The sequence below is a fragment of the Prionailurus viverrinus genome, chromosome C2 (assembly GCF_022837055.1).
Source record: "Prionailurus viverrinus isolate Anna chromosome C2, UM_Priviv_1.0, whole genome shotgun sequence".
NCBI classification, from domain to species: Eukaryota; Metazoa; Chordata; class Mammalia; order Carnivora; family Felidae; genus Prionailurus; species Prionailurus viverrinus.
The window spans coordinates 24642597-24661559 of record NC_062569.1 but is presented as its reverse complement, the minus strand read 5'-3'; the positions used below and the strand labels follow the sequence as shown (position 1 = coordinate 24661559).

General features: G+C 42.5%; 1 protein-coding gene across 2 annotated transcripts in view; it reads left to right on the top strand.

The window, feature by feature from the left end:
- The window catches only part of PLCL2 (phospholipase C like 2), a 191772-nt gene extending 173200 nt beyond the window's left edge, over nt 1–18572 (top strand). For both annotated transcript variants that reach the window (XM_047875043.1, XM_047875046.1), the window contains exon 6: nt 18190–18572. In XM_047875043.1, the coding sequence (XP_047730999.1) occupies nt 18190–18369 (180 nt within the window). In that variant the 3' untranslated portion in view covers nt 18370–18572. The remainder of the gene's footprint in view (nt 1–18189) is intronic.
- The last annotated feature ends 391 nt before the right edge of the window (nt 18573–18963 follow it).

Genomic DNA, 18963 nt, shown 5'->3' with positions numbered 1-18963 from the left:
TACGTGGCCAAGCTGTTTCTGATGCTGGTGATTTTGCAGTCTTTCTCAGCATGTTTCTTCCTTTCAGTGTAGCATGTCCTGCATTGTGCAGTATCAGCCACTGAGGCCATAGCATGGTCACAGCAATCCAGGGAGAACTCGGCCCTCTGGAGAGCCTACAGGCACGACAGCTGGCCAGTGCCGCTCGGAGAGAGAACATGGGACTGTCATGGCTGGCACGTTGTGGATTCTGATAGGAAGGGAAAGGACCTTGAGTTCTGTCCTTGAAGCATTGTCAAGTTTATACATGTCAGTTGCTATATGTGAAATAGAAAATATGATTACAGAGGAATGATTGGGAATTTAGATTCTAATGACTCAAATGCCATTTAACACTTTCAAGTATAATCACAGCCTTAATATTAATATGATCCCAGGACAAAAAGAGGAAAGAATTGTGTGGGGCATAATTAAAAGAAATATGTAAAGGAATTGCCATTTGAAAGAAATTTTCCTTCAAGGGAGAAGCCATCTGTATCAATCTGTTTTCCTTCCTTCCTTCCTTCCTTCCTTCCTTCCTTCCTTCCTTCCTTCCTAACTCAACATGACCATTTAAAAATTTTAAATTATTTTTTATTATAAAATTAGTACATTATCATTGTTGAAACTGTCAAAATAAAACAAGCCAAGATGAACATACTCCCACCGTTCAGAGGCAATTGCCACTGGCCTTTTTGCTGTACATTCTCCCTGTCTTTTTCTCTATGCTGGACATAATAGGACATTGGAACTTTTTTGAATTTTGTCTCAGTGGTCTTGACTTTTCTTCTCCTCTGTGTTTGGGAGCTTGATAATCATAACACAGACACATTATTTCACTCTGGATCTTGGATAGCGAAATGTAAAATCATTCTCTGGTATTCACCCTTCTAACTTTGTGCTCCCTTGAAGTCAAAACTATAAAGACGTTATCACAGCTGCCCCTTTTAGTTTCCTTGTTTCCCCTGAAGTTAAAAGATTCATTCCTGCAGCTGACAACAGTTTTCTGATTTAATAAAAAGTCACCCTTGCAAAACTAGCCAACTTGCATTTTCTCACGTTAAACCTCTACTCATTTTTATAATTAAAATCATTTTCTTGACTTCTTAAAATACTTCCCATCCTTCACATGGGCTTTTTTTTTTTTTTTTGTAATCTCTCAATCTTCTGCTTAGAAGTTAATTTTGATAGTTTGCAGTTAAGTAAAAAGCAGATATAAGAATTTACAATGAAAAGGAATTTGGCTTTATAACTTGCTGACTCACTCCCACCCAGAGGTGTGGGTACACTACAGATTTCCTGCAAATCTCAAGGGAAAAGTAGCACAATTGTTTAAGCCCTGTGAGAGACCAAATGCTCATTTTCTTTTACTTTATTATAGGCAAAAACAGACTTAGGGACCAAACTCCCACCTGTCAAGTTGCCCTAGCTACTCGTTTGTGGTCTAGGAACCAGAAACCTGGGTATCACGTGGGAGTTTGTTCAAAATGCAGACTCCCAGGACCCACCCCAGATCTCCTGATTGCACATCTACAGATCTGTATTTTTACAAGATCCCAAGGGGTTCTCATGCGCATGAAAGTCTGAGACGCTCTTGGCTAAGAGCCATGGAAAATGGGAGCTGGGCGCACATATTAATGAAAAACAGCCGACATAAAGTAATACACCAGATTTTAGAAATCAGTAATTGAACCAAATAGCTAAACTGAGGAAACCTATTTTCTTTGGAATTATGTCCAGGAGAGAGAATTAACACCTCAGACTTATGTTCATAAGGAAAGTAATGTGTAGGACAGGGTAATCGATCTTTTAAAAATTTCCAGCATATTTGCTGTGATGGTGTTCGAATGTGGTAGAACCTGGGCGAGGAACGGGGAAGAACTGGAGAGATCTGTGTGTCACTTCCGTATAATGGAAGGGCTTTTTCCATTCCTGGATGTTTTACAAGTTTTAACTTTGTTTAGGGGAGTCAGTGCCCCCTTGGACTTGAGTTTGGGTCTGAGTTGAGCTACTAGCCTTTTCCTGACAGGAGGGAATCGGATCCTTTGGGTTCCTCTGACCGTGTGTTTTTTGTTGTGACCTTGGTGAGGTGGCAGCCCTCCAGGGCTATGTGTGGTGGGCGAGAGGCCGCAGTGCCCTCCGGGGGGGCACAGAAGCTTGGGGAAGGTTTCAGATGATACTGGTTAGGGAGAGAAAAGGAGAAAGATGACAAGAAGACATGCTGAAGGAGCCCTGCGGCTGTGAGGCCTGACAGGAATTTCCTCGGGTGCTTAAATGTAATCTCCTGAGCTCCCCCTCAGAATCTGGATCAGAATCTCTAGAGGTAGAGTGCAGGAATCTGCTTGTTTAACAAGTTCCTTGGGGTGATTCTGAGGCACCCTAGAAAAATGGAATACCTCTGCTCTGGAATGAAATCCAAAGCACCTTCAACCACTAATTTGAACAAGAAGGTAGGCAGGGCGACAAGGCATCCTGGGACATAGGACTTTCATGTGAAAATCGGGGCAAAGCAGGAATGCTTGGTCCTGCCATAAATTCTTTTCATCTAAGGACATTCATCCCTATTTTTATGGGTTTTTTGGCTTCCTTTGTTTAGTTTTTCAATTTTCAGAATTGCTTTAGAATACAGAAACGAGCAAAGAAGAAATGTCAGCTGTCATCACCACACCCAGAGATATCTACTGTTGACACCTTGGCACATTTACTTCCAATCATTTTTTATTTTGAATAAAAATCATTCATTTGTTTTTGTAAATGCATCTTCATTATACAGAACTTTTTTAATGTAGAAAAGATAGAAGTTTTAAAATGACTCCAAACCCTCTGAGAAATAGCTATTACTAAATGTAGGTGACCTTATTTTAGCAACCATTTTATTTGCATATGGATGGATGGAGATACATTTTATTGATTCTGAGTCATCCTTCCTTTTTTATTTTCGAGATCAAAAATCTTTGAAATTGGTATGTATCTTCTAGTCCATGGCATCCGTGCATTGCATCCTAGTTAAATTGGCAGTGATTTTCTTTCTTAGTGGTACATCTGACAAGAGCTACTGTCTCACGTATTATGAAATAAGGTACGCCAGTAGATAGGATCCTACTGTAACTGCTCTTCTGAAATTTTTTTAAAAAGTACTGAGTTTCAGTTTTCTTTATTTAACAGAAGAAGCTAAATGAATTACTAACAAGTTTTACTGTGAGAGATATTTATTTTCTATGAGATATCTCTGAGGTTAAGAAAAAAGATTATGAAAAATGTTAGTAGGAGTCATTTTGTCGGGTTTTTGTTTTTTTTTAAGCTACACATTTCAATTATGAGGTCGGTTGGTTGACCTTCTGCTATGAAAGATGAGAGTGTCTACCCACTAATATTTCTAGGTGAGGACTTAGGCATGCTGTTATTTTTCCATTTTCCAGTTTTAAATATTCCCATTTGGCCCCAAGACGATGATTACCATGTTGTTTGGTATAAGTTCAATATTTAAATTAGCTTACTGTCACCACCATCCATAGCCCGAGGAAAGGGCAGAGAAGAGATAAATCTCAGCTGGGGTCATTGACAGTCTTTGGATTCTTGGACCCAGCTTTCTCAGAGTTTGTAAATGTCACGTTCTGGGGTCTCTGCTCCATAATTGGGAGAGGGTGTAATCCATTTCCACAGGTTTCTGATTGCTCTTTAATTCAGAAGCCTGCCCTCAAGACCTCACTTCCCTTAGATAGTCAGCATCCTTCCCTTTTCTTGATCAACTTTATCGAGGTACAATTTACATAAGATAAAATTCCCCCTTTTGAACTGCACAACTCAACGAATTTTGATAAATGTATATTGTCATGCAACCCCACCACAATGATGACAGAGCATTTCCATCACCCCCAAAATTCCCTCATACCCCTTTGCAGAAAACTCCCTCCCTCACCAACCACTGACCTGATTTCTGTCTATAGTTTCACCTGCTCCAGATTGTTGTATAAATGGGAGTTATGTAGTATGTAGTCTTTATGCCTGGCCTCTTTCGTGTAACATAATGCTTTTGATATTCATCCAAGGTAAGGTGTGTTTCAGCAATCCATTCCTTTTTTTTTTTTGGATGAATAACATTCTATTTTATGGTGTGTTACTCTTTGTTTATACATTCATTGGTTGATGTACGTTTGGGCTGTTTCTAGCCTCCAACTGTTTTGAGTAGAGCTGCAGTGAACACTCACATGCAGGTCTTTGTGTGGACATACTCTTATTTTACTGGCTAAACACCTGTGAGTGCAGTTACTGGATCATGTGGTAAGTGCGTGCCAGACTTTATAAGAAATTGCCAAGCTGCTTTCTAAACTGTCCCATTTAGCACTCCCCCCAACAGTGTTCTGAGGGTTCCCTTTATTCTACATCCATGTCAACATTTGCTATTGTCAGTTTAGCCAGCCTAGTAAATGCAGAGAGGTTGGGCATCTTTTGTTTAGATTTTTCTCTCTCTTTTTCTTAGACTTTTAGAAGAATTATGATGGGCCTCAGTCTGGTTTTCTTCATGTTTCTTCTGCTTAGGGTTTGTTGAGATGCTTCTATATGTGAAAGAATAAGATTCTTCTATATGTGGAAATTTCCATCAAATTTGGAAAAATTTTTAGTCATTTTTTCTTTAAATCTTTTTTTCAGTCTTACCCTTTCTCTCTTCATTCTGTAACTCCTATTATACATGTATACTACTTGATATTTTCCCAAAAGTGACAGATCCACTATTCATTTCTTTTTAGGTTTCTTTTCTTTTCTTTTCTTTTTTCTTTTCCTTTCTTAAAAAATAGTTTCCATTGTTTCTACATCTTCAACCAATATTGCTGTATCTTCTACAGTGCCTACTCTGCCGTTAGTTCCATCCAGCTTCCCACTCCTCTCCTTTTGGTGCTCATCATACCTTTCGTCTTCCCGAACCAGATATTGACAGTAGCTGTCTAAGAGCCCCACTGCTCCACCCTGTACATCCCAGCTGTTTAGCCTCCCTGAACCCCAAACTCCATCCCCTTGGCTTGGTGGGGCCGCCAGGCTCTGCCTTCCTGCACTGCAGCCTGGAACCCCTCCACACAGGGAGCTGGACCCCCGTTTGTATCTCTTCCATCAGGGCACACTGTGTTGCACTGTCAGAACATCATTGTTCAATATACTGTGTCCAGTTTTCTATGTGTGTCAGTCCGATTCCTCACTTGTCCTGCGTTACCTCTTTCTTCTTACCCTCTGTCCCATCAGCTTTTCTGTTGCATCAAGCAGAAGTAAACAAAAAGGACTGGGCACCTGGGCGGCTCAGTTGGTTAAGTGGCTGACTTCAGCTCAGGACATGGTCTCGCCATTCCCAAGTTCGAGCCCCGAGTTGAGCTCTGTGCTGACAGCTTGGAGCCTGGAGCCCATTTTGGATTCTATGTCTCTGCCTCTGCCCCTCCCCCACTTGTGCTCTGTCTCTCTCTCTCTCAAAAATAAATAAACATGAAAAAAAATTTTTTTAAGAAATAAAAGAAAAGGGCACTCAGTTTGTGTCTTTGCAGTTTGACTGGGCTCTTAAAAGTTTCAGGACTTCTAAGAATTGCCACTATGAATTCTGTGAGTTTCAGAAGTTTGTTAAATTATATCATACCCCTTTGTTTGTTTGTTGCTTGTGTTGTATGTGTGTGTGCGCGTGTGTGTTTGTGTGTGTGTGTGTGTGTGTTTGCCAAGTTTACTATTTCTTGCTCATTTCACCAGAAATGTGGGAAGGTTATCCTGTTAATATTTTCTGCCCACCAGCTTAATTAAGAGGTTTCTCTCCCTTTATTTTTCATTTGCTAAACGCTCACTGTACTGATAATTTTTATTGCTTCTATTTATTACCATTCCTAAGATGGTAGAATCTCATGGTAGAAGAGCCCTGCTTTAATTGCTCTGTTTTGGTTGTAAGAGGCAGAACTCCTGCAGGCCAGCTCACAGAGGAGGGGCGAGAGGTGCTGGCCTCGGGGAGGACTGTGAAAGGACAGGGAGCTCTGGGACCGGAAGCCGTGCTCCAGCCTCACAGGAGTAAAGGGCAGCCAGGAAGCCCAGCAGCACCCGGGGCAGCTCTTCCCCAGGGGCCGATGGTCCTCTCTCTGTCCTTCTCCCTCTGCTCACTCATGTTTCTGTTGCCCTGTGACTTACTGTGGTCTTGGCTTGGCCCCGACTGTACCTTAGAAGGTTTTATTCCAAGTTCTCAATCTGTTTGTATTTCCTAGTTCAAATTCCAAGGAGAGGAAATCTGATCGGCTGGGCCTACCCTTTCCTTTCACATCCAGACCTGCGGCCCTAAAGGTATAAGCCTCCTCTCGTATTAAGTTCTCCTTGGATCAGGTTCTCTACCTGCTTCAATCCACTGTGCTCAGGAAGGCACTGTCACATAGCACAAAATACGGCCGCCTTGACTGGTTATTTCAGTTCTCTGTTGCCATAGAACAAACCATGACAAAACTAGTGGCTTAAAACAACAGCTTCTTATTTGACATGATTCTCTGGGCTAGCTGTGCTCAGCCGGGTGGTGTTTCTGCTCCCCGTGGTGTTGGTTTGGTTCAGCTGGGAGGTCAGCTGGGCCTGGAGTAGCCAAGAAGGCTCCACTCACGTGGCTGGCATGTCACCAGGGATGGCTAGAATGGCTGGGTCCCCCTCTTCTTGATCTCTCCCTTTCTCTGCATAGCCCATCGTCATTCAGTAGTCCAGCCCCAGCTTCCTTCTATTGCTATGAGATTCCAAGAAAACAAAAGGAGAAGCTGCCAGGCTTCTTAAGACCACTTCCTCCGTGTTACTGACCAAAGGAAATCAATTCCAGCCCACATTCAAGGGAGGGGGAAGTGGACTCCGCCTCTTAGTGGATGGAGTAGCATGCCTGGACAGAGATGGAAGGAATTATGGCACCTGCCTTTGCAGATAGTCTACCACAGTGGCAGAACCTGCCAATGACGCATTTTCCCTTAGAAGGGTATAGGATACACTGTGAGGCTTGGCCACACAACCCCATAAAGTCATCAAACCCACCTTCCTGCTGCTCCCACCAGATTGGCAGCCTGCTCCACTGTCATGCAATCTTAGTTTTGTTCTGTCATACAGTATATGGAATTTTATCTCTCGGTAACTTCATTTCTACCCACTGGTTCCAGTAATACCCTCAAAGCAGCACAGAATTATTGTATTCCCCCCTCCTCAACATCCCTTTGTACCTTTGCGAACTATCATTACCTTCTCTTAGACCTCCCTGATTCAGGTCAGACATGCTCAATCTCTGCAGATAATAGGGTGAGATGGCATCTGATCCCCTCCTCACTGGGTCCCTTGGTCTCCTGACGGCTCTGGTTTGTCAGTGTCCTTCATAAGATGGGGTGGCCAGAATTATCCCCATACTCTGGATACGTGGTGCACTGACGGCCCCAGGGTAGGACTCGTCAGTATGGTTTTCTTCATAATCTGAAAATTATCTTACTGTCAATACAGGCCAAAATTATGCTGGATTTTCTAGCACCTGTGTCATATCACAGACTCAAATAAAGTTTATTACAACCCCAAGATGTTTTCCAGAAGGATTGCTGCCAAGCCAGCTCTTCCTGTTCCGCACCATCCGCCCTCAAAACCAAGACTAAAAGCTAAGCCCTAGAAGTAATTAGAGATTTGTTCTCTCTAGGAAAATGAGACTTCTGCCAAAAATAAATAGTTAAACCAGACAGTCTTTGCACCTGCTGAGACGTTCATCTTGATTTTGTTTTTACCTGAGGTATGGTACTTACCTTGAAGACTGAAGACTGACATTTGTTTCTTTTCTGAACATTGCTGTGATGGCCCATGGGCAACTCCTTTTCTTTATTGATGTTAATATCCTTTAGTTATTTTATGTACTAGGTGATGTATTATGTTGCCTGTTTTCCTGAAAATCTGTAATTGGCTGGAAGCCATTCCTCTCTTTAGCATGTGAAGACTCTTCAGAATGGCTCAGAAAACCAAACTATGGTAGTGCCTGTCATTAGGCAGGCTGTACTTTCTGGTCCATTTAAAACACAGTAAAACCTCAGACCTTGGATCCCACTAATGTGGAATTTGTGATCACTCAGCTAACGTTTAATTGTGCAAAAAGTGTGCTTAAAAAATTAACAGTGCGAGGGAAGTGCTTGTGCGTGCCGTTTTTACTAGCGTTTTCGAAGCTTCCGTGTTCGTGGCCCTGGCCCTGCTCATCCCTCAGCATCCCCTTGCTCTCCACTTCTCTCTCTACACACTGGGCACACTGCCCTTGCTCCCCTCTGGCCCTGGCCCCTTTGCCCGGAACACTCTCTTGACCTCCTTCCTGTCTTCTATGCTTAGGTCATGGCTCACTTCCACCGTCTGCAGCCTCCAATGGCACCTCCTGAAATCCTCACCCCCCCCCCCCCACCACCACGTGAGCCACCAGCTCTGTGTCAGGGGAGGTCGTCTCCCACTGTAGGGGGCCAGCTCTCACTGCCAGTTTGAGACTTAGCTTTTCCCATGCTCATTCCCATTATCAGAGGGAGATGTTACCACAGTTGGAACTCAGAAAGCTTTGTAGCATAGAAATCATGCTACCAAGCCATGGTTAGGCCCCAAAGGCATCACTTGTTGGAGTCGTAGAGTCACGTGTGGAAGGAAGGCAGCGTCTTCCACAGCCCCTTGGCCTCTGCTGAAATCGTTTCCCGCCCATGTCAAGGCCCAACTTAGACCCCACGCCTTCTCCACTGTGCTGCCTAGGAATGCCTGGGAGCACCCCCCCCATCTTTGTTGAGTGACATGTAAAATAGTTTCCAAGGTGAAAGACACCCACTCTGAATTTAAATCGCATCTTATATTAAAAATTTTAAATTAAAGTGTGCATAAACCTTTGAGCACAACCTTTGTGAAGTTGAGGAACAACTGTAAATGTGATGAAATAGCCAAAATATTGGCAGCGGGGAGGGGATCGAGGTGCAAGGATAGTCCTGGATGAACCCACTTTGCTTGCATAATCAGGACACTGCTTCATACAGCTTAAATGTCTCTCTGGATTAAGACGAAGACTAAGGGTTAGGAGTCTTGCTCCCAGAACCGTTCTTCATACTCTCAGAGGGACTTTCCACCTGGCCAGCACCTGCGAACCCTTTGGGATGAAGTCAGGGGAGACAGAAGGCAGTCTTCTTGCTGAGAAGAGAGGAATTCACTTGCAATTCACATTCCACTCCCCTCACACATGTGACTGAGCACAGGGGAAGCCAATAGGACAGAAAAAAATCAGGAAACATTTAACATGCATTTATCGTTCCACAGCCGAGCACATGCTGCTGTGCTCCGTTGCTCCAACTTCAGGTGACTGATGATCAGGGGATCTTTGTTCAAGTGTAAGGTTTATTGAGACGTCAGTAGGAAGAAGGCCTTCCTTAACTCTGACGAATGTGCTACAGCCTTGGCCAGCCACTCAAGGGGAGCGTTCGGAGTGCAGTGAGGCAGCTTAGAACCGGGGCCAGGATTTCCGTGGCCCCACCATGGTGTTGTTCGCTTCCTACTCATTCAACAAATACGAATGGAAATCTGTATCTCTGTTCTTGTGTTTAAGCACAGGAAGAAGGAATTGCCTGCACCATTGGTGATGTACTGGGGACATTAGAAATGTAGTGCACATTACACTTTGCTTGCTTTCAAGTGTCACATGTAACGTGTGGGGCTCAACTGTATAGCTTGGGCCCCGTGGTTCACTTAATCCAAAAAGAAAACAGAACACACAGAGAGAAAGTTGTATGTTTTTAAGTGTAATTCGCTGTGCAGGCTCTGCCTTGGGTAAGCCTTCATCGCTCTAAACTCAATGTCCTCGTCTACAAAATTGGGAATAGTAACAGCAGCTCTCACAGAACTGAGATCATCATGAGATAGTCTTTGCGAAGGGCTTAATACAGTGCCCGGCATACGTTAGTCACTCTCTTTCCAAGAAATGTTTCCTGATTATGAGCTTGTGTTAGGGTTTTGCAATTTAGATTCTGGCAAGAGACAGCCAGAAAAACCCTAGGTCCCTGTGCTGTCATCTCAGAGTGATGCTGAGGGAGGGGACAGGAAAACTCTTGCAGCCTTCTGGGTGATAGGAAAGATAAGGACACGTGCGTGGCAAATTGCTGAGTAAGGGGCCAGCGGGTGGCCGGTGCTAGGCGCTTGCAGGGTCCCAGTCTGTCTTCCTGCTGGGCCTTGGCGCTCTCCAGGTGTCTGCCCCCCTCTCTTTATCCCAGAGTTAGCTTCATGTCTTGGGGGAGCGGAAGGTATCGGTGGAGGTGCCTAGAAGCTGCTTTGTTCCTGAGTGGACAAAGAAGCAGGAAGGAGGCAGCCTAGTCCATGCCATCCAAATGAAGCTTCTCGGGCTGGGGCCATTAGTCCCAGAACAACCCAGAAGTCAGTGTGGGCCCCAGACACGCTGAGGTCAAACCAGACACTGATAGCTTATGTCTTTATTTGCATTAAATTAAAAATTTTTTGACTACCTTTGTGCCTCCTTCAGACTCCCAAAATGGTATGGGTATCCTCTTTTTTCCTCTTCCATCCACCTGCTTATAATGTGGAAGAAACGGGTCTGCTGACTCCCAGGGAACGGCAGATGGCCATTTTTGCCCCTTCCAGCTCTCAGCCACGTGGCCATTGCACGGATTGGTGGCAGAGGTCAGGGGAGTCTTTGTGGCCACCCTGGTTCACTCATCTCAGAAGGAGATGATTCTGTTCTTCTCTAATAGACAGTTGGATTAAAAAGCTTTGAAAAAGAATAACGGAAGTGTACAATCCCTATAGTTTTAGCTCTAAGTCTAAATAAAAGCAGTGAATTGTGGTAGTTAATTTTAGATTCAAAAACTATGTAGGACTAACAGATGTGCCTTGAAGTATTTTTAACATATTAAAAGCTAGGGCATCTTTTATGGTCAGACAGAAAGTTTGGTGATTGGCCAAGGTTTGAGTATGGCTGGGGCACTGGCTCTGGTGTCTGGGATCTGCCATCATTCCTTTCCCGGCTGCTCCGACCTCTGACCTGATCTCAGGCAGCCGCCGGCAGGGCCAGAAGGAGCACAGTTGCGGCCGGCTCTCCACAAGAGCCGCTGGGATCCAACCCTGCCCTTAGCTATGTCTTTTAAAGATTATATTCCGAGTCTAAGTAGGAACCTTAAATATTTTGACCTAAGGTTGTTATAACTCTTTCAAGATGAAAACCAAATAGAATAACTTATGAAATTCAAAACAGAATGTGTGAAACCAAATAGGGTTTGAGTTTCTCAACTGGGAACGTTGCAAAGCCAGTTTCGTAGGAGTCTTCAAACCCAGATGCCCTGTGTCAGTGGGCGGCGGTGTTTTAAATAGCCTTTGCTCTTTTGAAGCAACGAGATGTGAACACTGCTACAGCAAACACCATCATCACCTTGTTCAGAATTGTTCTCTGCTCCCGCTGGATGCCGCAATCCTGAGACGTGTCAGACGTGCGGTTGTGGATGCACAGAACAAAATACAAGTGCTGGGGATAAAACTCAGCAGCTCCCCGGCTCTGGGGGTCCTTTGTGTCTCCCCTGGCTAGGTGTGGAAAGCCTGATCCATTCAAAGTGTGGTAATGACCTGTCTAAACTTGGGAACCAAGATTCCACCAGATAAAGAATTCGTTATTACCACATTAATTATCCTGTATACCATCTGGGGATTTTTCTATTTAAATGCCCTGTCATCCTGTGGCAGATCTATATATGCTGACATGGAAAGATTGCCAAGACATGATTTTTGGTGAAAAAAAGAAAACTGAAGAATGGCAGGGTTTGCTTGATTTCATTTCGGTAAAAAATACAATACCTATTCATAATATATATATAAATGCAGAGAAAAAGGTGAAGCACATGATTGGGAGGCCACTGTGAAGATTAAAGAGGGGACTTTCACATCTTAGTCTAATTATACTCATTCAACACATTTCTTAAGCCTGTGTTGTATGCCTGGTGCTGTTGTAGGCTTGAGGGGTGAGGGTTCAGCAGTGGATTGAAGATGTGAAAGTCCCAGTTCTCCTGGAACTCACAGTTAATGGGAGAGACAGACAGTAAACAAAGCAACAGAGAACATGTCATGGAGAAAGCAAGGCAGGGAAGGGGCAAGAAGAGTTGGGAGCAAGAGGTGGCAGTTTTCATTTTGGAAAGGCTGTCAGGGAGTCAAGGCCCGAAGGAGGTGACAGAGCAAACTGTGTGTCTTCCTGGGGCGAGAGCCTTCCCTGCATAGGCAATGTTGAGTGTGCATGAGTCTGGCCCCAGGCGGGGCCAGAGAGGACCTGCCGTGTCTGAGGAACATTTAGGGGCCCAGTGTCACAGTGGCTTAGTGAACAAGGTGGGGTGATGAAGAGGGTGAAGACAGCTCGGGGGCTGTGGGAACTGCCCACAGAACTCAGTCTGAGTTATACGAGGAGCCACGGGTTGGGGGGTTCATGTTCTGACTGTGTTTGATTGTATGTCTCTGGCTGTCATGTTGACAGAGGAGAAGCCGGATGGCCAGTTGTCATAAACTCAGAGAGAGGTGATGGTGGTTCAGGCTGCCAGTGGTAGCAATGAGGGTGGTAAGAAGTGCTGAGAACCTGTATATGTGTATATTTTTTGAAGACAGAGATAATGGAGGCTGCCGACAAGTGGGATGAGGGATGAAAGAAAAGGAGACGAGTCAAAGGTGGTACTAGGGTCTGTGTTCTCAGTCACTGTGAGAAAGGGGTTGTCTTACCCTGAGAGGAGCTGGTTATAGAGAGGCTGGTAGGAAGGATATCAGGAACTCAGTTTTGGACACGTGAAGTCTAAGAGGACATGCCAAGGAAGTACTTTGAACATAGACCTACTAATATTTATTAATAAAAATATTAGAGCAGAAATTGGTGAAATTGACATCAGGAAATTAAGAGAGAAAATCAATAGAACTAAAAGATGGTTCTTTGAAAAGATCATTAAAATCAGTAAGTCTCTAGCCAGGCTAACTATGAAGGAAGAAAAAAAGAGGACACCAATTACTGATATCAGTAATGGAAGAAGGGATGTCACTACAGATCCCATGGGCATTAAAAGGACAGCAAAGGAATGTGATGAACTGCCCTACTCCCACAAATTTGATAACTTAGATGAAATGAACCAATTTCTTGAAAGGCACATTTTACCAAAACTCACAAGAAGAAATAGACTATTTGAATAGATTTATCTCTATTAAAGAAGTCAAATAAACAAAAACCTTTTAAAATGAACACACCGGCTCACATGGGTTCACTGGTGAATTCTATCAGACATTTAAGGAAGAAATTATGCCAGTTTTTTTTTTTTTACAATCTCTTCCAGAAAATAGAGGCAGAGGGAATACTTTTTAATATATTGTACGTGGCCAGCATTTATCCTAATACCAAAACCAGATAGACATTACCAAAAAAACTACAGATCAGTATCTCTTATGAACATAGATGCAGAAATCCTCAAGAAAATATTAAAAAACTGAGTCCAGCAATGTATGAAAAGAATTATACACTGTGGCCCAGTGAGATTTATACCAGGTATGAAGGTTGGTGCAACAATCGAAAATCAATCTGTGTAATCAGGCTAGAGAGGAAAAATCACATGATCATCTCACTAGATGGCAAGAAGGCATCTGACAAAATCCAGTGCCCATTCATGATAAAAACTCTCAGCAAATTAGAAAGAGAAGAACTTCCTCAACTTGATAAAGAACAAAACACCTTTAACTATCATACTTAATGGTGGGAACACTCAAACGTTTCCCATTAGGCAAACATAGGCAAAGAAATCCCCTGACTCCGCTGTTTTTCATCATTGTACTAGAAGTCCAAGCTAATTCAATAAGACAAGAAAGAAAAATAAAAGTTATACATTGGGAAGGAAAAAATATAGCTTTGTTCACAGATGACCTGATCATCTATGTAGAAATTCCAAAAGAATTGACAAAAAACTCCTGGAACTAATAAACGATTATAGCAAGGTTGCAAGATACAAGGTTAGTGTATAGAAGTCCATCACTTTCCCAGATAACAGCAATGAACAAGGGTAATTTGAAATTAAAAATATAATGCCACTTACATTAGCATCTCCAAAAATAAAATACTTAGGCATGAATCTAACAAAATATGTACAAGATCTACATAAGGAATACTACAAAACTGATTGAATATATCAAAGAAGAAATGAATAAATGGAGAGACACTTCCTGTTCATGGATTAGAAGACTCAATATTTTCAAGATGTCATTTCTTTCCAAATTGAGCTATAGATTCAACATAATCCCAACCAAAATTCCATCAAGTTATTTTGTAGATATTGACAGATCGATTCTAAAGTTTATATGGAGATGAAGAAGACCCAGAATAGATGACACAGTCTTGAAGGAAAAGAACAAAGAGGAGTGATGCTACCCAACTTGAGATTTACTCTAAAGTACAGTAACTGGGGCTCCTGGGTGGCTTAGTTGGTTAAGCATCTGACTCTTGATTATGCCTCAGGTCATGGTCTCTAGGTTAATGAGTTCGAGCCCTGCATCGGGCTCTGCATTGACAGTGCAGAGCCTGCTTGGAATTCTCTCTCTCATTCCCTCTCTCTCCTTCCCTGGCTCTCACTGTCTCAAAATAAATAATTAAACTTAAAAAAAAAAAGCTATGGTAATCAGGACAGTGTAATATTGGTGAAAGAACAAAGAGATCAATGGAACAGAATAGAGAGCCCAGAAATAGACCCACACAAATTTTAGTCAGCTGATTTTTGACTGAGGGGCAAAGGCAATACAATGGAGCAAAGATACTCATTTAAACAAATGGTGCAGGAACAACTGGACATCCACATGCAAAGAGAAAAAAAAATCTAGACACAGACCTTGCACCCTGCACAAAAATTAACTTCGAGCCAATTGTGGGCCTAAATGGAAAACTATAAAACTTCTGGAAAATAACGTAGGAGAAAACTTAGCTTACCTTGGGTATGGTGATGACTTTTTAGGTGTAACCCCAACAACATAGTCATGAAATAAAGAAAGAAAAGAAAGAATTTATAAGCAGGACTCTATCAAAATTAAAAACCTCTGCTCTGCAAGACAAGTTGAGAACAAGAAGACAAGCCACAAACTTGGAGAAAATATTTGTAAAAGACACACCGGATAAGCAATGGTTACCTAAAAACACACAAAGAACTTTTAAAACTCAACAGTAAGAAAATGAATAATTAAACAATGGACAAAAGATCTGAGCAGACGCTTCCCCACAGCAGGCATACAGATGGCAAGTGGGCATGTGGAAAGGCGTTCAACATTATATGTCATTAGAGAACTACAGATTAAAACAAAAATTAGACACTAATGTTTACCTTTTAGAATGACCAAAATCTAAAGTGCTAACAGCACCAAATGCTGGTGAGGATGTGAAACAACAGGAACTCTCATTCACTGCTGGTGGGAACAGAAAGTGGCACACCATTGTGGAAGACGGGATGCAGTTTCTTACCAAACTCAACATCCTCTTGCTGTATGATATCAGCAGTCATGCTCCTTTCAGTATCTACCAAAATGAATTGAAAACTCATGTCCACATGAAGTCCTGCACATGGATGTTTATAGTAGCTGTATTCATAATCACCAACACTTGGGTTTAACTGAGATGTCCTTCAGTAGGTGAGTCAATGAATAAACTGTGGTACATCCAGACGATGGAACATTATTCGGCACTAAAAACAAATGAGCTAGTGAGCCATAAAAGACATAGAGGAAAGTTAATTGCATATCACTAAGTGAAAGAAGCCAATCTTAAAAGGCTACGTACTGTAGAATTCCGACTATATAATATTCTGAAAAAGGCAAAATACTGAGCTAGTGAAAAGATCAGTGGTTGCCAGGCATTAAGGGGAAGGGAGGGATGAATAGGGGGAGCACAGAGGGTTTTTAGGGCAGTGTGACTATGCTGCGTAATGGGGCACATGTCATTGTACACTTGTCCAAACCCACAGAATGTACGACACTAAGAGTGAACCCTCGTGTAAACCATGGACTTTGGGTGATAATGATGTGCAGTGTAGGTCTATAGTTACAGTAAATGTACTACTGTGGGGCAGGATGTCAGTAGTGGAGATGGTTACGCCTCATGCGGGGATTGGGGCATACGGGAAATTTCTGTACTTAACTGCTCAGTTTTACTGTGAACCTGAAACTGCTCTAAAAAATAAAGTTAATTAATTTAAACACAATATTTGGAATTTTAAAGCACAAGTGGAATATCTAGTTACAATCTGTTAACCGTAAATGTATGTAGCAATCCTGCACGTGAGGGCAAATAAAGTCTTTAACAAGAAATTATATTTCTGGCACAATATGCTATATTTATGTACAAAGACCTTACTGCTTGTAAAATTTCAGTATATGAGTTCAGTGACTAGTAAGAATGAATAAAAATGAAGCTCTTCAGTTAAACTAAGCAATGGAGCATGTATTTATAGTTACTAATTAAAGGTCTTTGTAAAGCAGGAAAATCATGAACAGTAAGTGGTAAACAGCAAACCATTCTGTGGATTCCGGCCTCATAGTGGCTTAAGATTACGCTGCAGTTTAGTCTCACCAGAGGCTGAGATTTGATTGTAGTCCAGTTGCCTTCCAAGGTAAGTCCTTACCTGTTGCCTCCGCAACTGGCCCCCAGCTTTTGTTGTACAGGAGCACTTTAATGGGATGCACGCTGAGAGGCAGTTAAGGGGGGGGAAAAAAAAACAAGAGAAAGAGGGGATAGTACCAAGAATGTAAGTATGACAAAGAAAAACCCAAAGTATGGAGGGATGATAAAGAGAATAACAGAATGAATTTAGAGCCCGAGGAAGGGGACAAAATAGGGACAAGGAAAATAGGAGAGAAGGAAAGGTAATAGTATAAGTAGAAAGAACTATTAATGGAAGGCAGATTAAATATCAGAAAGGAAAATAGAACAAACGACCAAAGTAGGAATGTTGGAATTTACAGTGGAGTACCACATCATCTCTCCTAACCAGTAATCTTGAAATGGTCAGCTGATATATGGGTAGTTTCACCCCCCAGAGGATATCTGACAACATCTACAGACATTTTGGTTGTCACAGCTGAGGGGGTGCAACTGGTCTAAAGGGGACAAAAGCCATGGATGCTACTCACCAGTCCAAGATGCACAAGACAGCTGTCCACGCGTCCACCCGGCCAAAGAATTCTCTGGTCAATATGTCAAGAGTGATGAGACTGACAAACTCTCCATTGAGCTCTGGCATCAGCTCAGATTCCAGACTCCCAGTGACTGGTGCTTCAGTCCATCCCATTGTGTCTTGACCTATGTGTTAGACTGCATGTATGTCAAGAGGATGGCCACACCCCACTAAAGAAATTAAGATTTGGCTAAGAAAGTTTATTGAAAGTAAAGAATCCTTTCCTTCCTTCCTCCTTTAAGCAAGTAGTCTGTGAAAACCTGCTGGGTGCCTATCTGCCAAAGCTTGCTTCAAAAGCAAGTCTTTATAATGGAGAACAGACTGGTGGTTGTCAAGGGGCTACGGATGGTGGAGGGATGGGGAAGGGTGTGACTGTAGAGTCCTGGTGCCTGGGAGGTCTCTGTAGCTCTGTGTGTTGATTGCAGTGGTGGTTACGTGAATCTCCCCATGGGATGAAGTGACACAGAGCTATACGTGTACATCGCACCAACGTCAGCTGCTCGGTTTGGACCTTGTACTCTAGTTATGTAAGCCATAACCATTGGGAGAAATTTGGGGAAAGGTATATGAGACCTCTCTGTATTATATTTGCATCCTGTGAATTTATACTTACTTCAGAATGAGAAGCTAAAAATAAGGCAAATCTTAAAAGGAAAAAACCAAGATGGGCCAAACAATTTACAAAAAGATGTAATTCTAACCAGGGCAGACAGCCATGGTCCACACACACAGCATTCTATTCAGATTTATAAAGGGAAAGAACCAAAGAGGCAGCACGGTCTTGGAGCTTGATGTGGAAAACTGGGAAGACAATCTTGTTTTTTATTACAATTGACCTATTCGGATACAGTGCCAATAGCAGATAAACATGCCCTCTTGTGGCATCAAAATATTTCTATTTCAGTGGAACACCTGTATTGTCAGACTGCAACAAGAAGTCATGTTAGTCACATCTAACATTTAATTGCATGTCTTGTTACAGGGACAAGCGGATCTTTTGAAATATGCCAAGAACGAGACCTTGGAGAACCTGAAACAAATCCATTATGCTGCTGTTTCATGTGGGCTGAATAAACCAGGCACAGAAAATACCGACGTTCAGAAGCCACGTCGGAGCCTGGAAGTCATACCTGAAAAAGCAAATGATGAAACTGGAGATTGAAGGAATTTTCTAGAAACCATTATGGAGTTTATAACTCTAGGACCAATTGTAGTCAAGTGGGACATTTGCTTTGCACTCACTAATGAAAATAATATTTGGGATTTTAAAGCACAACTGGAATAGCTAATTGCAGTCTCTTAAAACTGTGAATGTATGTAGCAATTCTGCGTGTGAAGGCAAATAAACTCTTTAACAAGAAATTATATTCCTGGCCAAAATATGCTATATTTGTATGCAAAGACATCGTTAACAGTTCCAGGGTGAACCACAGACTATTCGTTCTAGTTCCGTTGAGAAAAAATGTTTTCCTAACTGAAAACAATTTCTTAAGATGGAAATGGATTGTATTGTCAAATTAGTATTTATTGGACAGAAACCTAATCTACGCATTTTACTTCTATACGATTGCCAGAGTCTCTGGGTTATAGATGATTTTGGTGGCGTGCCTGCTGAGCCATAATTACTAGGGAGAGTGTAAGTGGACAGATGCTCCGAGTCCCCAGGGGCCTTGGAGAGCCGTCGGGTACAAGGACTGCAGCTCCCGGCTGAAGACACACGCTGGGTAGACATACAATGTAAAAGCAGCCAATCTGG